Genomic DNA, 19614 nt, shown 5'->3' with positions numbered 1-19614 from the left:
AAGTTTTGTTTAAGTTTGGTATCATTGTGCATTAAGTTTTGTTTAAGTTTGGCATCTCAGAAAAGTGCTCCCTGACTTTACAGTGACACTCTACTGCTAGTCTCTGCCAGCTTCTCCTTCACTGGCTTTTGAACTGAGCAGTTCAGAGAAAAGGGGACATTGAAAAAGTGAAGCAGTTAAGGGGAGCATACAAGTTAGCCTAATACGTTTAACCCAGAACTGTAAACTAACCAGTGACTTCTGTCTGTAATGAATTTACACAGACATAACTATAGTGGAGTAATTCACACAGCACTTTTCAGAGACCTCTCTTCTCTCCTGGAGACCTGGGCAGCACCACAGTTTAGTATTGCTTTACTCTCACACACATGCCTCCTGTCTCCTCACACACACATACCTTCTCTCCTCTTCTGTTCTGTTCTGTTCTCTTCTCTTCTCTTCTCTTCTCTTCTCTTCTCTTCTCTTCTCTTCTCTTCTCTTCTCTTCCTCTCTCTCTCTCTCTCGCCTATGTATATGTGGACAGGTGTGTGGTGGTGTTTGCTCTAGTTCCTGTTCAGTTGGGACTCACAGACTGTGAGTCTTCACAAATACATGGTTGTGAGTCTTACTGCACTGTCTCATGTGTTTGTGTGTGTGTGTATGTTTCCCCTCAGGACTACCCGCCCAGTCGTGTGTGTGTGTGTATGTTTGTGTTTTGACAGGATTACCTGGTCAGTCGTGTGTGTGTGTGTGTGTGTGTTTTGACAGGACTACCTGATCAGTTTTTGTGTGTGTGTGTGTTTTGACAGGACTACCTGCCCACTCAGCAGGACATTCTGCTGGCGCGGAAGCCCACCAAAGGCATCCACGAGTACGACTTTGAGATCAAGAATGTGCCGTTCAAGATGGTGGACGTGGGCGGCCAGCGATCGGAGCGCAGGCGATGGTTCGAGTGCTTCGACAGCGTCACCTCCATCCTCTTCCTCGTCTCCTCCAGCGAGTTCGATCAGGTGCTGATGGAGGACCGCGAGACAAACCGTCTCTTGGAGTCGCTCAACATCTTCGAGACCATCGTCAACAACCGCGTCTTCAGCAATGTCTCCATCATCCTCTTCCTCAACAAGACGGACTTGCTCGAGGAGAAGGTCAAGATGGTGTCGATCAAGGACTATTTCCCCGAGTACACGGGCGACCCCCACGACCTGGGCGACGTGCAGAAGTTCCTGGTGGAGTGTTTCCGCGGGAAGCGCCGGGACCAGCAGCAGAAGCCCCTGTACCACCACTTCACCACTGCCATTAACACAGAGAACATTCGGCTGGTCTTCCGCGACGTCAAGGACACCATCCTCCACGACAACCTCAAACAGCTCATGCTTCAGTGATGCTGGTCTTAAAAACAAACAAACAAACGAATCAATAACAAAAAAACCCTGAACGGACCTTGTCTGAAACCCCACCCCCTCCCTCTTCTGCTCTAACCTTCTGACCCCTTGCAGCCGTCTGTCTGAGTAGCTCTGACGTGGTGTGGGGAGGGGGGGGGGGGGGCATGGAGAGGTCAGGAGGATGGCTGTTTAGGAGAAGGGAAGATGCCCTGTGGCAGGGTGTCTGTTTCCCCTCCCCCACTGCCCTTTCCTCCCACCCCCCACCATCAGCAGGGTGCTTTAATTAACAATAAGATTAGGGGAGTGTGTCCACTCAGACCAACCCACAGTGTCCTTTCTCAGCCTGCCATAAGAAACCCTGTGTGCGTGCACATGTGTGTGTGTGCGTGCACATGTGTGTGTGTGCGTGCTTGTGTGTGTGTGTGTGTGTGTGTGTGTGTGTGTGTGTGTGTGTGTGATTTTTATGCTTCACTCCTACAGTGAGACAACTTTGCTGTAGGTGCCAAAAGCAATGTATTTTGTCTCCCACCTCCCCCTACTAACCAATGCAAGACTGAAGTTAAAAAAAAGAGATAGAGAGAAAAAAAAAAACCCTGTTTTTAAGCAGAGAGAAATTTGTGAAGTTGTCTCTGAGCACTGTCCTTAATCACCCTTTGAGCCTTTTATTACTGACCAAATAATGAGTGTAAGCCTTTTAACAGACAGATGCCTTTTAAACTTTTATGAGGCATCCACCGCTGAGCCTCTCTGGCCGTACCTGCCTGGCCCTACGTTGATTTCTTTTCTTCTCTTCTTTTTTTTCTCTTTTTTTTTCTTTTTTTTGTAGCTGTAGATGTTTAATCAGTTGTGGGGGGGTTTTGGATTTGCCTTTTTATATAGATATATGAATATATTTACCTATAAAATTTCTTAAGTTATATTTCAAAGGTTTACACGATTTGCCTCTTCTGGTGGGTATTTCTTACCGTTCATAGGGCTGATGGGTTTTTTCTATTGCATGTGTTTTTTGGCGAACAGACCACTTAAAGTGAAATTATACTGTAGGTAGCCATCGCAGTGGAGCTCAAAGACAGACCCTATACATGGCTTTAACTCAGGGCTGAATGTAGACCACTTCTGTGTACTGAAGAAAACCTGTTCTCTGTGTGTACCTGTGTGTGTGTGTGTGTGTGTGTGTGTGTGTGTGTGTCTCTGTGTCTGTCTGTGAGTGTGTGTGTGTGTTTCTGTTTGGGTGCGAGTGTGTCTCTCTGGGTGCGTGTGCCAGAAACCTTAAAAGAGAAAGTCTCCACTAGCGATAGTTGTCCATCTCAGCGGTTGTAAATCTTGGTGTGGGATCAGTCATTCGCTCCCTCTGGTCATCAACAGGACGTCTGTAATGCTCTCAGACCCTGTGGGGTTTCTGTCACACCTCTCAGTCAGGGAAGAGAAAATGCTGTCTTAATTTATTTTCATGTTTTTCTTCTTTTAGCCGAACTCCTTTTGTTTTGTTTTGTTTTGTTTTGTTTTGTTTGTTGTTGTTGTTCAGCCAGATCCACTGTTCCTATTTAGTTTGGTTTTGATGATGAATTCCACCTCTGTCCAAGTGCCACATTTGAAAGGTACCCGTCATGGAAACAGCTGTGTTTCCTCTGTGTGTAATCAGTGACAAAGGGAGAGAGCTGGGTTTCTGCCCCCCCCCTCAGTGTTTGCTCTAAAGCTATGTGTAGAGTCTCATGCCAGACACTGGTTGTAATAGCATTTTAACCTGTACAGTATGTAATGGTATTCTAACCCACAGCACCTCTCTCTCTCTCACGCTGTCTGTGGCTGCTCTTCCACTCTCCTCTGTTTATGCACCCTGTGCCACTTTGCCTTCCTCTCTCACCCCTCTGCCCACTCTTCTCCCAAACACTCAGTCTTAGCCTTTCTGTTTGTCGTGGGTGGTGGGTTTTTTTTGGGGGGGGGGGCTGGTTTGTGTTGAAAAGGAGGTGGACCTGGCCTGGTGAATGGTGCCTATATGCAGTTGTGTGCCCGCAGATCCCCGGGCCGGCTGGACCACCGCCTCTCGTGACTCAGGGCGTCCTGCAGCAGAGGGCCCTTTGTCTGGACACAGACTCTTCCCAACACGGCTGGCCAGGGGCCAGGGACGCGTCTGAAAGGCTGCCATTACGCCTTCATGTGCCTCTCTGACTGATCCTAGTGTCCTGCAGTGCCAGTCCGTGCCCCCGCCCTGGTGCCAAGGCAGAACTAAGCAGAGTGCTGTCTCCCGCAAGAGAGGCAAAGCCTTGGGGTGTCAGTAGTCTCTGACTCAAACAGTCGCTGTTGTCACTCTTTAGGGTGACAGACCCAATCGGAACCAGAGCCCTGTCAGCGTTGTGATGAGCTGCTCTGGACAGGGCATGGTCCTGATGCGCACATGGGTGCTGTGTTCTGTATTTAGATGACGAGCTGACATGAGCAGCAGCTGTTGGCTTCAGGAACATACACTGCTGCGTTGTTGGCATCCACTCCTGGTTGACGAGTTAAGGAATTTGTCTTGCATTCCTAGATCCATGGAATTGTGCCGTTGTTTTTGTGGAGGAAGTGAAACGTAACTGTAGTGAGCTGCCCAGATGGAGACTGGGTTTGGCATGGCCGCGCCGCACCGCACCGGCCCGGTGAGACAGACCCCGGTGCCGGTTCAGAACGACGGTGCCGAGACGTGCATGCGAAGAGAGCCTGTTCTACTGATGCAAAGGAAGGCAAAAAAAAGAAAAAAAGAAAAAAACCTAGCACAAGCGTTGCTATGACAACCCTTGCTTCCATCAAAAGTGTGCCCCGCCCCCTTTCATCACTTCCACGGTAGCGTGTGACAGCGTGCGCTTAACCCTCTGCCTTGATTCTGTGAAGTCTCAGTTCTTTGGTCCTCCCGTGTGAATTGGCAGGTTGATTGGATGAGCAGTACTGTAGTTAAGGGTATGGAGATACACTACGTCAAAAGAGACAGTATTTCTGCTGCTCCTGCACACTGTTGTTGTGGAGAGGTTTGCAGGGCTTCACTGTAAAAGGCTGTTTTTTTGGGGGGGAGGGGGGGTTGTCTCCCTCCTCCGAGGGCTGTGTTTATGGAGGGGGGGGGGCTGTATTTTCTTGTTTTCACTTGCAGGTTATCTCTTTTGTCTGGTGATAATTTGTTAATAACTTTGTGTAAACAGAATGTGCTTTTTACCTGCTGTCACTCATTGTGGAAATAAAGAAAAAAAAAGTGCATTCACATAATAATACTCGTGATTTAACAATAGCTGATTCTGTAAATTACATGTCTGCATATGTAATCAGGGCTGTTAACAGGGAGATTATATCTGCCACAACTACCGTAAGAATTAACAGATTCCCCGTGCCTCCAGCCTCAAGACTCAAATTCGTTATTTTTTTGTATGTAGTTTTTTTCAAATTTGGTCTTACATAAGTGTTTCCTGAGTCATTTTTTCAATGATTCTAAAAGATTTTCTAAATGATTTTCAATTCTATTTTGTGTTTGTCTTGTCATGTCTTAAGAATCTAAATCTCTTTTCATTGTACAGTCTAACATCTGCTTTCTCACCCTTTAATGTTTTCCCAATAAAAAACATTTTTCAAAACAAAAAAAGGGTCTACATTTTGTCATTTTTTTAAAGATGAATATTTTGAGCATTTCCACTTTTTTAAACGACTTGTCTAATTAAGTGGATATTTCCTGGTCTGAGATCGTTTAAAATGCACATTGAATTAAAATGAAGGCCGAGTAGAACGTTTTAAACATTTTACGACCTTCGACCACAAATTCCCCAGAAGTTCAGTCCGTTGTTGAATGGAAAAAGTGGTTTGCATGCGACACTCTTTAGGCCTCTTTCTTCATTATGTCACTGTAGTCTACTGAGTTAAACAGAGCACCCTCTTCTGATGTAAAAATGTAAATGTGACGCCATCTAGACAAGCTCTGTCCATCTCGGCACTGGGTTGCCGTAATACAAGATGGACGCTGGAGGGCACTGTGTTATTATCCGTGGGACATGATTTACGCGGCAGATTTTTTCAAAATGGTCTCTTCACACGAGCTCATGAAACTCTCCTTCGCAGATAAGTATTTAGGCCTTGGTTAATCTTAAAATGTCCGCAGTTATTTCGTTTGGCCATTGTAAACATCTTAGAAATGGCAAAGGACGTTTTAAAACTGTCTTTTACTTAAATAAGATTACTTAAATAAGTATTGTCGTAGCCATACAGCATTTTTACCTAGGTATGAATCTTTCCTCTTTTTTTTTTCCTTTCAGTTTTATTTATTCATTTATTTTTTACATGTAAAAACGAACACATAAAAAAACTAGAATGGAGGAATGGAGCATGACTAAAATGCTTTTAAACATCAAAATACAAAATTAAAGAATTCAAATATAATACACTGTTGACAAATCAGGTACAGATTAAAAGTTCAAGTTTTGAGGTGAGGTTTTACTTTGTAGGAGATTGTTTTCAATGTGAGCATTGTTCTACGGGCTCTGTGCAAGAAGGCTGCGAATAAAATACATTTGCATTGTTTATAAAGTCATTTCATCCCAGTCATTTTTCATCTACACATCGAGTGGTATTAAATAAAATGACGCAAAACACAATTCTCAAACATTTAGTTGACATATTGCCTTTCGGTTGTAAAACAGAGACGTTCGCTCGTTTACAAAACCACGTCCAAGTCGCTGTGCTTCTCCAGTGACCAATCATTTTTCCCCCTCTGCCCAACTGCAATTTTAAATTATTCTACAAAGGCACAGAAAAGCAAACTCTTCAAATCAAGCACTTCTCAACTGACACTGAAACATCTTTCTTTCTTTCTTTCTTTCTTTCTTTCTTTCTTTCTTTCTTTCTTTCTTTTTTTACCTACGTAGTTTAAATCACCAGACAAATTTTGTCTAACTGCCTAAACCGCGTATTCAAACCACAGCATTTCTGTGGAACGAGTTTGTCAGACTACAAAACAAAGATTATATGACAGCTATGCGGCATACATGGACATCACCAAAAACGACAGCTTTAACTAGATGGAAGACTTGTATCTGTAGTTAAGACTGGTCCATGCCCAGGTTTATTGTTATGTCTTCTCTGTTAAACCATTCATGCCTTCAGCTTTGTATTACTGAAGTAAGAAGCAGCAATATGTTGTCACGGTAACGTGGTCATCAGTGCCATTAAGGCCCCTTATCACGTCTTGTGACGTCACAAGCTTAGTTTCCATGACCAGTAAATGATCAATGGTTTAACTATTAATGATGGGTAGTGTTGGGGAAACAAACACATTGATAACACAGCCTTGTCTGTAAACATGTAGACAGACACGATCATCTCAAACACGACTGAGCAGTGCATCTGTCTTGGTTTGTCAAGAGATGAGGGTAATGCTGATTTAGGGCTGGGAGCGAAGACAGCACATCTCACAACGTGTGAACAACAGTGTCATGTGACGTGAGCTTTTGGCTGATGCAAATATCATTAAAATTCTTGTTCTTATTATTATCAGAATGAACTAGGAATGAGAGAGGTTCAGAGTGATGCCTAGACAAGGCATCTGTCATACATGTAAAGGAAAATATTACAATAAATTTAATTAAATACTACTGGGAAAAAAAGTACTCAAAACAGCTAAACTAATTAAATACAAATAAAAATAGAAAATAAGTTATAGACTGGTATAAATTTAACAACGACTGATGATAACTGGAGTTGGAACGTCCATGGTTAAGGAGTGTCGAGACAGTTTGATTGACAACAGAGGTAGTGAGCCTCATGTCTTTCCTGAGAGGCAGAACGCAGTGCTTTTCACTCCTTCACAACTGCTCGCTCACGACTGACACCGTTCACATCACACACAAAAGCTGGGCCTTGGGTTTATGGTATGACTTTGGCATCGTTTAAGGATAAGGCTCCAAAAGGCCTGGAGCCCCTGCTTCCCATCCCAAACCAGGAACGCTAGACTTTCTCATGAACGTGTTCTCTCACATTAAACATGAACAACATCTGAAATACAAACATTTCGCTGTGAACAAGACCGTGTGCGTATGCAAAGGTAAGAGGAAGGAATAACAACAAGATCCTTCTCCACACATTTGAGTTCAACTCAAACTTTGATAAATTTTTACCAGTTACTTCTTCAGTTGTGTGTGTGTGTGTGTGTGTGTGTGTGTGTGTGTGTGTGCGTGCGTGCGCCTTTTGTCTTTGGGTGATTCACTCTGGCACTAGGGGTTGATCAGTGTTCAGACTGGAGACAGGTCACACTGGCTCTTTGCTGGACTACTCTCCAAAGCCAGGTCCACCTCTAAGAAGTCTACAGGGTGGTTATCATGGTTCTGTGAGGTGCTTTCAGTCTCTTTCTCACAGTCCTTCTCCTGAGAACTGCTCACTTTCTGGCAGCAGAAGCCAGTCCTGGCTGGACGTACCAGTCCCAAGAACACCGCGGCAAGCCCCATGCCAGCCGCGCAGGAGTAAAACGCAGAGCCGTAATTCTGGGTCACATCGACCAGAACTCCTGCAAGAGCAAACAGAACAGGCGCATGTGTCAGTGCACTCAGAAAACGTGACCGAGCCCTCGACAGGGAGGCGGTTTAAAAAGTGCGCAGATGCACGCTTACCTCCCAGGGGTGGGCCAGCCAACCCGGCGAAGCTCTGGATGAAGACGTAGACGCCGACGGCGGACGGCATCCTCTCGATGCCCACCACATCCTCCTCGGCCAGCATGGGGATGTGAGCGGAGGCCACCATGCCCGTCAGGAAGCCGCACAGGCAGCAGCAGACGGCCAGTCCCCAGAACTCCGTCACGCAGGTGAAGAATACCAGCACCATGCAGAGGAGGACGGTGCAGATCAGCAGGATGTAGATTTTACGGATGGGTTTTCGGTTAAGCAGGCAGCCGATGGACAGCCGGCCCAGGATCTCGGCCACGGCCATGGTGGACAGCATGTAGGCGGCGTGGTCGCGGTCCACGCCCCTGCTCACGCTCAGCTCGATGACGTAGAGCTGAGGAGCGAAGAAAGCGAGCGTGGCGCACAGGCCGAACAGAGCGTAGCAGACGAAGGCGCCGTCCCTGAGCACGGAGAAGTCCAAGAGCTTGGGCCGCCTCACCACGGGCTGCTCCTCCTGCTCCTCCTTCTGCTGGGCCTGTTTGAGTGGGGTGGAGGGCAAGATGTCCTGCTCCTGCTCACCCTCTACTCCCCCTCTCTCACCCTCCTCCTTCAGTCCTGTCTTCTCGGCGGAGCCGTCCTTGGATGTCCCCTGGTTGTCGGCCAGGTTCATCCTAGAGGAGGACAGCGACTGGACACCAGAGTCCACAGAGCTGAAGGAGGTGCGGGTGAACTCGTTCTCCTGGTCATACGATGTTTCGGGCTGTCTGAGGGGTGAATCTGTGCCCTCCTCCTTTGAGGATTTGGGTTGGATGATGATTGGTCGTAGCAGAGCCCCACAGGCGATGACGAGCGCCTGCAGGACTCCAATCACGACCATGCAGTAACGCCAGCCAATCCAATCCTTCAGAGCAGTGAGGGCTGTGAAACACACAGGGCACAGGGCTCTACACAAGTCCTTCCAAACAAAAGATCTGTCTCTAAAAACCCCTAAAAGATCTGTCTCTAAAACCCCTAAAAGATCTGTCTCTAAAAACCCCTAAAAGATCCGTCTCTAAAACCCCTAAAAGATCTGTCTCTAAAACCCCTAAAAGATCCGTCTCTAAAAACCCCTGAAAGCGTCTAATATCGGTCAGCCCCTAACAGTGTGTCATCTCAGTGAGCCATGAGAAATGCGTACACGGTCAGCGAGTGCCGCGCGTCCTACCTGGCGCTAATGCAAACAGAGAGAAACACTCTCCGGTGGAGGCCACGGAGGTGACGAGGGAGCGACGCTTGCTGAAGTACTGCGAGAGGATGGTGACGGTGGGCAGGAAGGTAAGGCAGTAGCCAAGGCCTGTAAACAAATAGGAAAGAGGGAGATGACAGCCACTGCTCCCCTCTACACAGGGGGGCTCATGTCAGTGTAAGCCCAGGGCTCATGCTGATCAAGCACCAGGCCTCTGTCTTCCATAGGACACACAGGACAATTGGCTGAAAGAGAACTGCATTAAAAAAGAGACAAGGGGAAAAAAAAGAAAGAGGTCGTCGTGTTAGGGAGTGTCCACGTACAGGGAGGAGACGTGTTTTGAGTAATGAGGAAAGCTAGCAGTGCATCTTGTGTGAAAATGCCCAGGGCCTACAAGGCAATAAGTTAATTTACAGCAAACCATCCAAAAAGGCAAGCAATTAAAGCATCGAGATTGGTTTTTAATCAATTTTCCTTTCCTTTGTTTTTTTTGTTTGTTTGATTGTCATTTCATTCAAATTAAAGCGTGCAATTTACAACTAATTTAGGTCACCAATAAAATGACTGAAATCATTGAAAGTTGGGAACATGGGTTCTGCAGGTGTTTGCCAATTCTGTAAGAGACAGTGGAGTGAGTGAGAGAGAGAGCACTGCTTGGATTCCATTTCTGAGATAAATGCTGCATTTCAACTGTTTCACGAACAAACACACACCATCAGTATCACTGAACCCCAGGGAATCAAACATTACAATGCAGTGTAAGGTCTTAAGGTTTCACCAGCTTTAATGTAAAGTAACAGCAACAAAACATAATGACTAATATATACACAATTAAATTATTTAGTGACTTTACTGACGTATAATATACACGAATTATTTAGAGACTGTCAGTAAAAAAAGAACTCATGTATAATTCATGTTTGCAGACATCAATGAGACAAACACAAACACAAGCAAACACGCACAGAGAGGGACTCGCTGGGCTGAGTGGAAGGGCGTAAGTACCTGAAACGATTCCTGTGGTGATGAACATCTCGTTGATGGATCCAGTGAAGGCTGTGCAGATGGTACCCAGGCTGATGAGGAACCCCCCGATCATGACCACAGGGCGGTAGCCAAAGCGGTTACTCATGACAGTAGACAACGGGGCTGAAACAGAGAACACCACAGTGAAGCGAGATGAAAAGACAAAAAGAAAACGTCCTCCCAGAACTACACAAAAGACCATTAAACCATTAATGCCATTAATACCATTAGGGCCCTCAGTGGTCTGTTCAGTCACACAGAGAGAGAAAACCTGGACCTCCATTATGACTTTTTCTCCCACACTCTGTCACACACTACAGAGTCACGAATATGAAATCACAGAACTCCACACACGGTACATGTACTACAGCAGGTGGTGGGAGTTCACCAGAGGCGCTCAAGGTATATCACACAGCACGTTTTTTACTCTGACTAATCACTTTTTACTGCCGCTGCTCCGTGTGTCTGCTCGGGGTCACCGAGGCTTTGAGCTGCTCTCGGCTGGAAGAATGCTCATTCTTGCATTGAGGCGTGTGGTGGCATGGCATGGCTGCTTTGTCCCTGATTAGGAGGTAGTGGAATCCTGCTTGGCTCAGATAACAGCCAGAGGCTCCCACACTGCGCCCGTCAGCACATCTATTCGGACAGCAAGATCCTTCCCTTTCACACGGCAGTGCGGGGGGAAAAAAAAACTCACTTACGAACTCGCCTGTTCCTGTTTGTCAAGTGGACAAATACAGACCACTGATCAGCATATTCCCATCTCACACGCCTGTCGTTAAGCACAGTAAGAGGCCCATGGTTTTCTTTTTTTTTTTCTGTTTTTCCTTCCTCATAACTGCCTTGTCTGTCAACAACTATGATTTATTTTTTCTTTTTTTTCAGAAATGAGCTGTCCTCCACAGACTCCTGCTTGTCTGCCAGCAAGGACACAGTGTCTGATAAGGCTCTGTAAGCAATAATAAAGTTCACCACACGTCTGTGCTCAAACTCTGCCTCTGCTAGAAACCAAGCATACTGTAACTCCACTGCGACTCCACTAAAGCCACTGGTAAAACCTGCTGGGGAGATCTTTGGACTAGATAACAGAGACGAAACCTGACACAATAAAAGACATACAGGGCAAAGGGCTGGCTTAACGATCTTGTAGCGGGGATCCAGTTCAGGATCTTCTTGTGGCCAGAAATGAGACCCCGTGGGATACTGTATAGCACACATGGTCTCATTCAGGATCCATTCTGTCTAACCATCCTGTCTCACCTGTGAATGTCATGACGAAAACACAGATGGAGATGATCCAGGACACGCGACTGTTGGTCTCCCCAAAGTCGTGCATGAGGTCCTGCAGGAAGATGCCGAAGATCTTGATGATGCCGTAGGTGAAAACCTCCACGAAGAAGAAGGCTGCGGCCACCACCCAGCCCCAGCCTCCGTCAGGCACCTCCGTGTACACATTAGGCTCCGTGCACCCTTTCATGATGGACATTAACCCTCTCATGCTGTTTGGTCTCTCAAGTTACTGCCAAAGAAAAGAGTAACACAAAAAACAAACATTTGAAACACTGAATGTCACGCTCCTCTCCTCCAAGGACAACGAGTCTGTGTAAACATCAAACTGTGCTTGGACCTATGCAGGGTGGCAGCCTGCTTTAAAGAATGACATGTGCGGTTTAACTTTATCAGTGCTTACAGTTCTGACAGTTTTGTGGGGTTAACCCCATTTAGACTCCATATTCCAACTTGTCTGAGTAAAGTCAAGTTGTGTGGTTGTAATGAAATGCACACACTTAGTAACCTGAGTCATTTTTAGTCACTAAATTCAGCACATGGGCACTCACTCAGTGTTCCAAGCATTTAGGGGTAGAATCTTAAGGCTATGTGTGTCAGTCTTCAAAGTAATGTATTTCACTAAATACTACTTACACTGTATTTACTGTATTTACACATTAGGGAAAAAAAGAGTTCTCCCAGCACTTGTTACAAACATTTCCTTATTCTTAATATAAGAGAAAATAAATAAATAAAAATAATAACGAGAATAAAATGATAACAATCTTATAATTCTTATGTTTAAACAAACCCTTAAAATATGTTCATATTTTATTTGTCTTGTCATCAGCAGCAGTTTCTACTGGTAAATCACTATCCAATGAGAGCCACAATGAAGTGCATGGATATCCCTGGACTGGAATCAACCAGTTCTGATCAGGAAACTACCCTTATCTTCTGGAAAGTCAACGTTACACCTCAGGGTTTGCCACGTTCATCTAACTCCAACTATCTGACCACCAGGGGCTCCCATTTCCCTGTGAACCCCCCCAAATCATTTCCTTTTGTTCTTGCCCTTCAAATCTCACCTGAACAGGTGCTGCAGTCTAGCGCAGAACTAAGGTGGTTGTGTAGGCTAATACTGACGAGAGGGTTGACTAGAAATTGCTGTAGTCTTTCAAAAGATTAAAAAAAAAAAACAATCAGTAAAAATCGGCCATCTAAAGACTTTATCAGGCCTTTATAGATGCCATCTGACGCGGCAGCGCAGCGCTAGTCCTCACGGAAATGTATCCACAAATTAATTTTATTATTCTAACTCTAAACGTGAAGTCACATCAGTCGCCGCGCAGTGGAGCACAGGCGGGAATGATGCCAAGGTGATGTCCAAACAGCATCCCGGACTCATGGCAGCGCGACCTACTTTAAGTACAATGCCATGACAACAACGTGGCGAAACCGGGAAACCCTGAAAATGTGACTAATTAGATTCAAACGAATCGCTCTGAATGAATTATTGTTACTGTAAAACAATTGCCTCGCTAATGTTTGACGAGTAGAAGTTTCTATCAAAATACAACTATAACGACCAAAAATTCCACATTAGAAAAAATCCCTGTAGCCCTCAGAGGTAAATTTAAAAATGCCTCAAGATTTCCTAACTACTCACCCGCAGCAGACTGTTTCACCGAGAACGCTGACACAAAGATCTTCTGTGTTCTCTTGATGTAATAAACAGCCGGATTTAATAAGTTTTACACACTTTTAGAAATGCTAGCTGAAAAACATCTTAGTTTCCTTGATCTATCCACAGGCTCAATAGTTATTTCTGTGGTTAGGATGACAAAACACAATATCGTCAATAACGAAAGAAAAATATTTAAACGAGTTTCTTTTCCGTCTGATCAGTTCAACTAAGAATTCTTATTTTCCGAGAGTGTCAAAAACGAGAACTTATGTTAATTGTAGTTGCATCATCTGTTCTCTCTCTACCTCAGTTTCCTCTCCCTGAATCCTGGCAGATTTTATACCGGCTTGAGCCGGTATTTTAGCGCGGGCGTGTGACGACTGCTGCTGTAGCGTTTCATCGAGGACGCGCAGTTCGCTCCATCCCCTGCAATGCTCGCACTTCCTTAGTATGAGGGGACATAAATAAACATTATTAACCACGAATGTGGGATACAAAGCATCCAAATCTTTCAATACACACTGTACGTCACATATACACGATTTTTGATTCTGCAGCTGAATGTGAGTGGGGAGTAGGAGAACTCACACGAACAATAATCCCGTCCCATTCTATTAAACCAATGGGCAGTTGAATTTTGCTGTGTCTGAAAAGGAGATTTGCTGCATATGTTATTACAAAAAATCAACTTTGTATGGAATGACGGGCCAAAACACTGCGGTGACAGACCGTCCCGCTTTGATACCAATACAGGAAGGAGAGTGCGCGCTCTCGGGAGGACACGGGCTATGATGTAGAGCTGCTAGTGCACGTGCGTCAAAGTACCGGGTAGAACAGGTTTGTTCCAGTTCTGTGCCAACTGAGAGCAGACGAGACAAAGTATACAACATATTAATAACAATGGTTTTTCATGAACGGCAGTTTGAAACGGTCGAACTAATTCAATATAGTTAACACTTCAGCCTGTTAAAGATGTTTTCATTTCACATTTTTGCCGAAGAATTAATACAAGTTCGCACAACGATTACGTCATAGACCATTCAACGTATCTCGAGGGTTAAGAAGTTATTGAAGAAAAGTCGCAGTCTGCACAACGCATTTGTGACGTTTTTCATATATATTAAAAATACCTGTTGGATGGTAGTGCTGTTAAAGTGTTAAATTATATGTTTCTGATTACTTAATTATTAATGTTTAATTATAATTAAGTGTTTAGATTATTAGAAATTAGGAGGAATAGTATGTAACAGACATTGAAAGACAGCGTAGTTACAGCAGGTAATATTTTTTGTAGCAAAGGTGTGTCTCGTAGGGTCAGCAAAATGTGTTACTGATCTTGTTTGTTATTATAAATCTAATGCGTTACACTGCTCAGGACATCTGCAAAGTCTGTGATTCACAATGTTCGCGTCTGTAGCTACTTGATATCTAGCTGAATTCTAGTTCGTATTTTCCAGTGTCTTCTCACTGATATTTCGTACCTTCCTGAGATATTCGCTTCACGAACGGCATAATGAACGGCCGGTAATGATCAATAGCCGTGGTAAAATAAGATGAGGAAAACAACATGCATATGGTTGCATTATGAGAAAACATTTCGGTTGTGAACTGTTAGGTTACATTTTATCAATGTGCTGAGGGAGTACGTGATTGGGGAACCGTAATAGGTTACTGTATAACGCTGCTCTCTTCGCCATGCAGTGCAAGGTGCTGACTATGATGTCGTCTCGTGAATACGGAAGCACGTACAGTGCAGTGAATGTACATCAAAGCCCCTAAACAGCTGAAAGCTGTACACTTCATTCTCGAATGAATAAGGTTTTTACAATGGAATACAATTATGGTACATTTCAACTAATGTGATTAATTTCTTGGCAATACAGAGAGACAATCGTTAGCTGCCTGTGAGGAAGTCTCTTTTTACCAAGCCTTTTGCTGGTGGGCACGTCTAGAAAAGAGTGCTAACGCCCAAGATTCTTCAAGTGGAGTAAATAAAGAAGTTTGTAGCTGAAAAGCACTGCTGATATAATGTAAGAATGTCAAGTCTGATTCTGTACAGTCTATAAAACTTTTGGCGTTCAGTACCTTGGACAGCTCACGGTTGAACACATAAGGAACGATTTTGTTTTCACCTGATGTAGTCAAACTTGTTGGATGAGGCATGATTGTCCTTGTCATGGCATGCACATATATCATTCATGGTTCATGTTCGTGTCACGGCTTCACCGGTCGAGTGTAAATTAGTCTGACTGACTTCTCAGGGCGAGTCTGCCGAGCAGCACGACTCCGTTGATTTTGTTTCAGTCCGCTGTGGCCGCTGAGAGAATGATTATGACTAAAAATGGCTCGTTATATCAGTCGATTACGTTGTTTTTTGTCTGTGTGGCTTTTACCCAACTGAAAGATATTTAAACAGTACAATCAAGACACGATTAGCTATAGATTAATTCTCTCGCTTCAGAATTTAGAGATAACATTACATGACCATGGCCATATCCATTTCAGTGCAGGATTGCTCCTGTAATATGTTATGTTTTACAACAGGCTGTAGCCAAAACTGCGCCGCAGGAGAACTGTTGGTGTGCTGATTACGCAGACATTGTAGTGTAGGCTTTATGTTACTGTTCCTCTGAGTGGTAAAACACCCCAGCTTTAGTTGTGGTGACTCTGGATCAAAGACATATCCCTTTTTGCTTTGGAAGGAAAAGGTTCTTTCCTCAGTCTCCAAGTGTGTTGCCTCCTAGAGGGTGGTCCAGTATACTGTGCTCCCCAAAAGCCCGTAACCACTTTAAAATGCAAAAAAACCCCCCCAAAAAAACCCAAAAACAAAACAAAACAGCTCTGTGACTGTGGGAAGCACGGATCAGGCAGTCCAGACTGTGCAGAATTTCAGAAGACCTCTCCCTTAGTTATTAAGGCATGCACATCATCCCAGGGTTACTGCAGCTGCCCTGTCCCGAATGCACCTCTGTTTGTGATGTTCTGAAAACCTACTCATGGTGTCTGGTGTTGACTTTTTTTTTATCAAAATCATGTGATAAGCTGCTAGGGAGCATCTTAATTCCTGTAAGATGGAAATCTGATGATCCTCAGGAAGGCCTATGTGTGTTTTTCCTGTTGCATCACTTCCCTGTCGATGTGACCTTTTTGTTATAGATTTCGTACAGCTAGGTTGAACCAAAGTACTGAGATCTGAGTTTTGGATGTGAATTCAGGCATGCAGTTTGACCCAGAGGTCAGAGGGTGTTGCACAGTTTCAGTTCTGCTCTGCATGTCTGTAAGGGTGAGAAACAATTCCCTTGTGACACCTCAGAGTGAAAAGATGTCCCTCACATAGCATGTCTCTGTGTGTTTCGCTTTGTGTTTCAAACACATCACTCACGTCTCACGTGCCCCTTAGGCCTGTTTTTCACTGGTGCAGACAGTAAAGCACTTCAGCTGTGAGGTATTTTACAAAATATGGTCAAAATACCAAGAGCGACACTGAAATATAAATAAAGAAATGCATAATTCTTTATTTTATGAATGGTTTGAAGGTATGGGCTGTATACATTCAGTGAGGGCTCAGATAAGCTGGAATTTGAAATAAAGTGAAATGTATGGTGGTATACAGTTAAGGCAAAAGTCTGATGATCAGCGGGCTAGAACATGTCGTCCTCACGTCACCCTGAACTCTGAATAAGTAGTGAAACTGATCTTTTGACTGTCGGGCGTCGGTGTCCTGAGCCTGCATGGAGGGCTCATCTCCCCAGTGAAACAGCATGCAGTGACTGGGCTGGACTGACAGGGCTGTCTGTCTTCTCAGTAAGACGGCTTTTCACTCTTCACACTCCTATCACTCCCAGCGGTTTCCCTTTAATCCACGCTGTCACTCTTTAAACGTCTGCCCTCCCTCTCGGTCTGTCCAGATTCTACTCTTAGCCTCATTTCCCGCTTGATTTTATTACTTGTGTTTTCTGCCAAGAACACTGCGAAATCTCTCTCTCTCACTCGCTGACCTTTTTACGTAACACGTCGATTTGACCTTTTGCTCTTTAATGTCAACACCCAACCCTTAAAGAAAAGCTGTAAGGAATTCTCTTCCTGACAAAGGGCTGTGTTTGCTGATCAGCAAAAGAAATAAATAAATAAAGAAAGCTCATATCTGTGTTGTTTTAAACCGGTTCAGTGATCACTGGTTCAAATATGAAGGCAACGTGGAATAGTGTTAAATGTCTGGTTCTTTCCTGAGTCATTGGCCAATGAAGAGAGTGTTTATAGATGAAGAAGACTGCTTTTAGTTCTCATAAGTTACTATGTTTACATGCTACTTGAAAACAAACTCTGTTGTTGTCCAGCTGCAGAAAATTCTTACAAATATATATCGATATTTATTTCACAACTGGTTAAACAAACGAAACAGCGACTTCAGGCCTCATGGGTGTGAGTGTAACCAGTTCAAACCAGTTTAACCAAACTCAGCTCTCTGCTGGAGAGACTGTTTAGACAGATGGCTTAAGGCTTGTTTGCCATATTTGGACCTTTCAGTAGTGTACAGTTACAAGGATTTGGTGGAAAATTAGCCAAGACTCCTGTTTTTCAGAAAGACCAATGAGATTAGGTGGCTGTAAATGCAATACCCTTAAAACGGTTTTGTTTTGTTTTCGCTCAACTCACTCGGCCTTGTGTCATGGTTTTCGCGCCTCCATATCAGACTAATGAGAAGTACAAAGCAGATAATGTAAATAGGATCCAGGTCAAATGTTCATGTAAAGAACAGATATAGTCCTCAGAGGAGCTCCTGGCTCACATGTTCTCCCTCCACGGTTTTACTCATTACTGATTGACTCATACAGGAGAGGAGATAGGCAGAGAGATACGACAGTCAGAAAGGCAGACGGGCAGAAAGATGGCACAGTTCTTCTACATGAAGAGTTGTTTTCACACTTGTTCGCTGCAACTTTGACACGCTCACATTTCTTACTGCGAAACAGGTGGCAGTGGGCGAGGGAGCAGCCTGTGTGGGTTACACACGCGTTCAGGTTTGTCTTCCGGGAGCGTTAGTTAGATGTGTTGGTTACACACGTGTTCAGGTTTGTCTTCCAGGAGCATTAGTTAGATGTGTTGGTTACACACGTTCAGGTTTGTCTTCCGGGAGCGTTAGTTAGATGTGTTGGTCACACACGCGTTCAGGTTTGTCTTCCGGGAGCGTTAGTTAGATGTCTTGGTTACACACATTCAGGTTTGTCTTCCGGGAGCGTTAGTTAGATGTCTTGGTTACACACGTGTTCAGGTTTGTCTTCCGGGAGCGTTAGTTAGATGTGTGGGTTACACACACGTTCAGGTTTGTCTTCCAGGAGCGTTAGTTAGATGTGTTGGTTTCACACACGTTCAGGTTTGTCTTCCGGGAGCGTTAGTTAGATGTGTGGGTTACACACATGTTCAGGTTTGTCTTCCGGGTGCGTTAGTTAGATGTGTTGGTTACACACATTCAGGTTTGTCTTCCGGGAGCGTTAGTTAGATGTGTTGGTTACACACGCATTCAGGTTTGTCTTCCGGGAGCGTTAGTTAGATGTGTTGGTTACACACGCATTCAGGTTTGTCTTCCGGGAGCGTTAGTTAGATGTGTTGGTTACACACATTCAGGTTTGTCTTCCGGGAGCGTTAGTTAGATGTGTTGGTTACACACACGTTCAGGTTTGTCTTCCGGGAGCGTTAGTTAGATGTGTTGGTTTCACACACGTTCAGGTTTGTCTTCCGGGAGCGTTAGTTAGATGTGTTGGTTACACACACGTTCAGGTTTGTCTTCCGGGAGCGTTAGTTAGATGTGTTGGTTACACACACGTTCAGGTTTGTCTTCCGGGAGCGTTAGTTAGATGTGTTGGTTACACACACGTTCAGGTTTGTCTTCCGGGAGCGTTAGTTAGATGTGTTGGTTTCACACACGTTCAGGTTTGTCTTCCGGGAGCGTTAGTTAGATGTGTTGGTTACACACACGTTCAGGTTTGTCTTCCGGGAGCGTTAGTTAGATTTGTGGGTTACACACACGTTCAGGTTTGTCTTCCGGGCGCGTTAGTTAGATGTGTGGGTTACACACACGTTCAGGTTTGTCTTCCGGGAGCGTTAGTTAGATGTCTTGGTTACACACATTCAGGTTTGGCTTCCGGGAGCGTTAGTTAGATGTGTTGGTTACACACGCGTTCAGGTTTGTCTTCCGGGAGCGTTAGTTAGATGTGTTGGTTACACACATTCAGGTTTGGCTTCCGGGAGCGTTACTTAGATGTGTTGGTTACACACACGTTCAGGTTTGTCTTCCGGGAGCGTTAGTTAGATTTGTTGGTTACACACATTCAGGTTTGTCTTCCGAGCGTTAGTTAGATGTGTGGGTTACACACGTTCAGGTTTGTCTTCCGGGAGCGTTACTTAGATGTGTGGGTTACACACACGTTCAGGTTTGTCTTC

The 19614-nt window shown here is 44.6% G+C and overlaps 2 protein-coding genes across 3 annotated transcripts in view; one reads left to right on the top strand and one right to left on the bottom strand.

Annotated features, from left to right (window-relative positions):
• The window catches only part of gna13b (guanine nucleotide binding protein (G protein), alpha 13b), a 23503-nt gene extending 22024 nt beyond the window's left edge, over positions 1 to 1479 (top strand). For both annotated transcript variants that reach the window (XM_030789844.1, XM_030789843.1), the window contains one exon: positions 789 to 1479. In XM_030789844.1, coding sequence (XP_030645704.1) covers positions 789 to 1361 — 573 coding nt within the window. In that variant the 3' untranslated portion in view covers positions 1362 to 1479. The remainder of the gene's footprint in view (positions 1 to 788) is intronic.
• A 6101-nt stretch (positions 1480 to 7580) lies between these two features.
• Positions 7581 to 11703, bottom strand: slc16a6b (solute carrier family 16 member 6b). Its single transcript, XM_030790759.1, has 6 exons — positions 11478 to 11703; positions 10197 to 10340; positions 9171 to 9299; positions 8600 to 8884; positions 7976 to 8548; positions 7581 to 7872 (listed from the first exon to the last, which is right to left on the bottom strand). Exons 1-6 carry the CDS (start codon positions 11701 to 11703, stop codon positions 7601 to 7603), a joined length of 1629 nt encoding a protein of 542 aa, XP_030646619.1. The 3' UTR covers positions 7581 to 7600.
• Positions 11704 to 19614: the final 7911 nt, after the last annotated feature.

The sequence above is a fragment of the Chanos chanos genome, chromosome 13 (assembly GCF_902362185.1).
Source record: "Chanos chanos chromosome 13, fChaCha1.1, whole genome shotgun sequence".
Lineage (NCBI taxonomy): Eukaryota > Metazoa > Chordata > Actinopteri > Gonorynchiformes > Chanidae > Chanos > Chanos chanos.
This window is presented reverse-complemented; position numbering and strand designations above follow the sequence as displayed.

Bases quoted from the DNA above. Each gene is read 5' to 3' on its own strand.
- slc16a6b (XM_030790759.1), bottom strand. From the start codon at position 11,703: ATGTCCATCATGAAAGGGTGCACGGAGCCTAATGTGTACACGGAGGTG. The intron at 9,300-10,196 runs GTACTTACGCCC...ATTTGTTTACAG, and splicing joins CACCACAGGAATCGTTTCAG to GCCTTGGCTACTGCCTTACC. The intron at 8,885-9,170 runs GTAGGACGCGCG...TGTGTTTCACAG, and splicing joins TCTGTTTGCATTAGCGCCAG to CCCTCACTGCTCTGAAGGAT.